Raw genomic sequence first — 2,470 nt, forward strand, 5'->3', positions numbered from 1 at the left:
ATTGTTTATAGATGGCAACAGAAAACTCCCAAGACCAGGAAGATTTATGATTAATAAAAGAGCTTTTTCTGTCTAACAATCAGCAATATAACAAAGTCAAGTGAGTATGATCATTTTAAGGGGGATGCAGTGCTTTCTTGGATGAAATCTAAAACCTTAATTTTTAAAAGGTCATCTATCTGAAACAAAGTGATTTGGAATAACTCCTAACTTTTTTTCCATCTCCAAGGAAATAACTACATGTACAAAGACAGCACATTTTTAGACTGCTGCTGGTAGAGGGGCTAATTTTAAGAATCCTTTGGATTCATCTGTGTACATGGTGGTCATGGGAATATTTTCATATTTCTCTCGAGGTGCCAAGCATCGGCAGTGGCGGATGAGTACTAACAAATCCTTCTGGAAATTTTTGTTGAGGAAGCCATAAAAAAGAGGGTTGACACAGGTGGAAGTCATGGCAATGAGGTGGCAGATCACAAATACCAGGTTGTGGTGGCAGTTCATCAGGGCCTCATGGTACCAATCAAAGATGGCATTGAAGATGTTTAAGGGTAGCCAGCAGGCCCCGAAGGTCCCCACAATGGAGATCAGCACAATGTTTATCCTTTTGCTTTCACTTTCCCTCATCCTTTCTATCTTTCCATTCCTCCTACGGAGGCAGATCAGGATCCTCAGATAACAGATGAAGATGAAGACTAGGGGGATGCAGTACTGAAGCATGAGCAGGGAGGTGGTGAAGAGGAGCTGGTTCACTTTGGAGGACCAGCCCTCTACACAGGCCATCTGGTGGATATAGAGGTCATTGGGGAGGGAGAGGTTGAGAAAGGGTTCATTGGTGAGGTGGTAGGTCAGGAGGAAGGGAACTGATAGCAGGAGAGAAAACAGCCAAGTCACTAGGATGCCCCAGTAGGCATGAGACACCTTGGGTTTCCAGCCACGGGGGTTCACGATTAGCTGGTACCTTTCAACAGCAATTAAGACCAATGAAAATATGGAAACAGTGATAGAGACACTCTGTGCATAGGAAGTCAATTTACACATGGTGTCTCCAAATATCCAGTAATCCATTAGTGTATAGATAACTGTAAATGGGATACACATAATACACATCAGGATATCAGACAGGGAGAGATTGGCAATTAGGATGTTGGTGACATTTTTAGCTTCTCTCTGTTTTTTGATAATGATAATGATGATGAGTGAGAGGTTTCCAAAAAGGCCTACAACTATGACTATGATATAGGCAATGAGTAGGATAAATAGGGCTGGAGAAGACAACTGACAAGATTCAAAGTATAAAAACATAGAGGAGTTGTTCTTTGCTTTGGTTTGGTTAGGAACCACATGGTTTAGAGCAGTCTCAGAATAATCCATTCTATCAGGACTGGGGGAAGAGCCAGTGAGGTTTTTCAATGAGGAGCTTTAGGCTTCTTCTTGTTTGGGACCTTGCTTGGATGCTTCCAGGATGTCTTTAATAGTCTTTAGTCATCTTTGGTTCCATGATGGAAGTATGTAGACATAATAAGCATCTTCCTAGAGTTCTGAAAGGAAAAAAAAATGCTAAGTATTACTGAAGACTTAGAAAATCTACAGATTTCTATGGGGACCCTAGGAAATGAAAATCTGTACATATGCCTCTAGGAAGAGCTGGACCTAAGCTTCTGGTGAGAAAAATTTCATCAATTCCCCCAGAGATCATGAAAGATTTTTTTTTACAGAAGTTGACTCTGCCTCTCCTCCATCTACAGTATAAGCTGAGTGTGTGATCTGAGCTGAGAATTCAGTACTCAAGTTATATAAACCACCTTTAAATAAGTTTTCTTCTCTCTCTCTCTCTCTCTCTCCCTTCTATCTCTCTCCCTCTCTGTCTCTGTCTCAGTCTCTCTCAGTATGTCTCTGTGTGTGTGTGTATCTCAGTCTGTCTCTCTATCTTTCCTTGTCTGTGTGTCTCTATCTCTGTCTCTCTGTCTGACTGTCTCTGTTTCTCTGTCCCTCTCTCTCTAATATATATATATATATATATATATATATATATATATATATATATATGTATAATGTTTTCTCTTTCACTCCTCTCTATCCCCTCTTCTTCCACTTCTGGATCTAGACCTGGTCCAGAGAGCTCTCTCAGCAGATTTGCTCCATCAGTAAAGGACTTTGCTAGAGAAATTTAGAGAATTGCTTAGGAAGCTGAGTGGTTGTGACTTGACCATGATGTGTCATACAGAACTTGAATCTAGTCTATTAGGATGGTGAGGTCAGCCCTATGGCTCTTATGCCAACTGCATCTCTCCCATGATGTTAGAACTGGTCTCCAGTAACTGCCATATGTGATGTAGAGGAGCATACACAGGGCAGGAATCCAGACCCAGGTTCATCATTTATAGCTCAAGGTTTTAGACAAGTCATTTTCTATCTCTAAGCCCCACTTCCTCCTGATGTGAAATAAAAGCCCCTCTAGCTCTACCAT

At 41.2% G+C, this 2,470-nt stretch overlaps 1 protein-coding gene across 1 annotated transcript; it reads right to left on the bottom strand.

The window, feature by feature from the left end:
• Window positions 1-261: 261 nt before the first annotated feature.
• Window positions 262-1,374, bottom strand: LOC141519214 (neuropeptide Y receptor type 6-like). Its single transcript, XM_074231579.1, has one exon. It carries the CDS (start codon window positions 1,372-1,374, stop codon window positions 262-264), a length of 1,113 nt encoding a protein of 370 aa, XP_074087680.1.
• Between the last annotated feature and the right edge of the window lie 1,096 nt (window positions 1,375-2,470).

This window comes from Macrotis lagotis, chromosome 1, assembly GCF_037893015.1.
Source record: "Macrotis lagotis isolate mMagLag1 chromosome 1, bilby.v1.9.chrom.fasta, whole genome shotgun sequence".
Lineage (NCBI taxonomy): Eukaryota > Metazoa > Chordata > Mammalia > Peramelemorphia > Peramelidae > Macrotis > Macrotis lagotis.